We start from the raw sequence: 2,452 nt of genomic DNA, 5'->3' as shown, positions 1-2,452 counted from the left end.
GTGGCCAATGCTCTTCGTCATAATGGCCTCGTTTCTACCAAACTGACCCAGGACGTGGCGAGCCTGATTCATCGTTGGGTAGGTCAGGATACGGAGGGATATCGAATCTGTTTGTGGTGGGTCCGTGGTCATGCTGGCCATTGGCTAAATGAACTAAGTGACCTGCACGCAGGACGTGGGGCCCGGAACGGACCCGATACTATCTATTATGAAGTCGAAAGACCAGCATCTTTCACAAAAGCACAGCTGATACACTTCTCTCATGTGCACATGGAGGAGAAGTGGAGGTGTCAGAGAGGGCAGTTAGCTGTGAACAGGCTCGGTCTCGGTTTTGGCCGAAAACAACTCTCTTCTATAGTAAAAAGATGTATCGGATGGAAGATCGGGGATCGGCGGCGTTTGTTCGAACTCCTCACCTTCCACAGCAGCACGAAGGGCTATCTTCGACACCTTTCAGCCGATATCACGGATTGGAAATGTCGCTACTGTCGGTCTCATAAAGAAGACCTACCACACTTCTTCTGGTGTCCTTCGAGGAAGATGTGTACACTCAGAAAGAAAATCTGGGGCGTGGATCCACTCCTGTCAGCACTAGCAGGAGAGAGACCGCAACGCGGGCTCACCCTGATCCGTGGGGCCTTGACGACAGCACGAGAGAGTGGTCTCCACTCACTGAGGAAATTCTTGAGGGCGAGTGCACCGGCTTGGAGCACTACCTCCGAAGCCGCCAAGCATCGGTAACGGACTTGCGGTGCCGTTGTGGCACTGAGCGTCCTTGCAGGACGCAGGAGCAATACGGCCATACTGTGTATACAGGAGATGCCGTGCTCCCAGACCAAACCAAACCAAACTACTACTACTGCTACTGCTACTGCTACTACTACTACTACTACTGCTACTACTACTACTACTACTACTACTACTACTACTACTACTACTACTACTACTACTACTACTACTACTACTACTGCTACTACTACTACTACTACTACTGCTACTACTATTACTACTACTACTACTACTACTGCTACTACTATTGCTACTACTACTACTACTACTACTACTACTACTACTGCTACTACTACTACTACTACTACTACTACTACTACTGCTACTACTATTGCTACTACTACTACTACTACTACTACTACTACTACTACTACTACTACTACTACTATTGCTACTAGTCCACTAAAGTCAGTTTAAAATCAAGCAACTAGAATAATATATACGTTATTATTGGAGTTTCACCCGTGAGAAAAATAATATACGTATTTTATATTCTAATATTACAGTTATTTTAAGTGCTATTATTCTAGTTCGTATAGTAAATTCTATTACTCCAATATTATTCGTTATTTTTCTATGCTTTCACGAGTCGTTTTTCACTAGTGTTTTTCATATCACGGGTGAAAATCCAGTACACATATTCATCCGTGCTAATCGATAACTCTAATACGTTAAAGCCCACTTCCAATGCTAAGCAACTTAAACAGTCATCAACCGAAATTCACCGCCTACCTCCACCGAAGCGTGCTTCGCTTCCTGTGATTTCCTCCCAGTATTTCTACGTACAAACGTCACCACACCCTTTTCGAGATCCTTAGCGCCAACTTCAATACGAAGTGGTACGCCCTTGAGCTCCTAAATAACAACAACAACCATTTCCTATCATAACAGAATCAACTATACAGTAGTAACAGCAATAACAAACAGAGGGAAAACCAAAAACGTTTTTCGTTTCTATACAGCGTGGGAAAATATGCACATTTTCAACTACATGTGTCGGCGTCGCCGACACATATAGTCGCCGACTCGGCGACTATATGAAAATTGTTACGAAATTTTGAGAAATTCTTGTTGCTTTCTGTATACTTCTACCCGAATTCGTATATAAACTTCTATAACTAGTGAGGAAACTCCTGAGCTTAGTTGACCGAAGCGAAACACATATTCCTAGTTGAGCCAGAAGTCGCTACTCCCCACGAAACCAAGCCTCACCCAATGATTGAATTTATACCCCGGCGTTTTATCCTCGCGATCGTCCAAAACCACACGCACACCATTCGCCTCGAGATCTTCATAAATACTCTGAATACCACAAATTCTCCCAACATTCAATTCCTCCTCCTTTCCTCACTTTGCATTTCTCTCCAATCATGTCCTTCAACTCAGCCGTACTCCACTGCGCCCCCGCTCCCTTTGGTGGAATAGGCACTATCACGACTTGAACTTCTGCTACTCTGAAAAATTCGAAAATTAAATTTTCAGTTCGGGAAAGGCAGCAACCCTCACCTAGGGGGTAACACCAAGCCCTTGTCGTCGCCATGTTCCATAATCATTACTCCAATCGAGCGAGTAGTGAAGCCCCACGAAGTCTGTTCCGCGAACTTCTTCTCCCCATCCCTAATAAAAACACCAGTAAACGCCGACGGAGCGAAGCAAAAACCAA

General features: G+C 44.7%; 1 protein-coding gene across 1 annotated transcript; it reads right to left on the bottom strand.

Annotated features, from left to right (window-relative positions):
- Positions 1 to 1,517: 1,517 nt before the first annotated feature.
- On the bottom strand, positions 1,518 to 2,243 carry Pmar_PMAR011291 (prolyl-tRNA synthetase, putative; the record flags this gene model as incomplete). The annotated part of the gene is made up of 3 exons (XM_002785080.1): positions 1,518 to 1,644; positions 2,002 to 2,091; positions 2,141 to 2,243. Coding segments are annotated over 3 exons (320 nt in total), but the record flags the coding sequence as incomplete, so codon positions are not given.
- Between the last annotated feature and the right edge of the window lie 209 nt (positions 2,244 to 2,452).

The sequence above is a fragment of the Perkinsus marinus genome (genome assembly GCF_000006405.1).
Source record: "Perkinsus marinus ATCC 50983 genomic scaffold scf_1104296934056, whole genome shotgun sequence".
Classification (NCBI taxonomy): Eukaryota; Perkinsozoa; order Perkinsida; family Perkinsidae; genus Perkinsus; species Perkinsus marinus.
The sequence above is the reverse complement of the archived record's forward strand: the minus strand, read 5'-3'. Positions and strand labels throughout refer to the sequence as shown.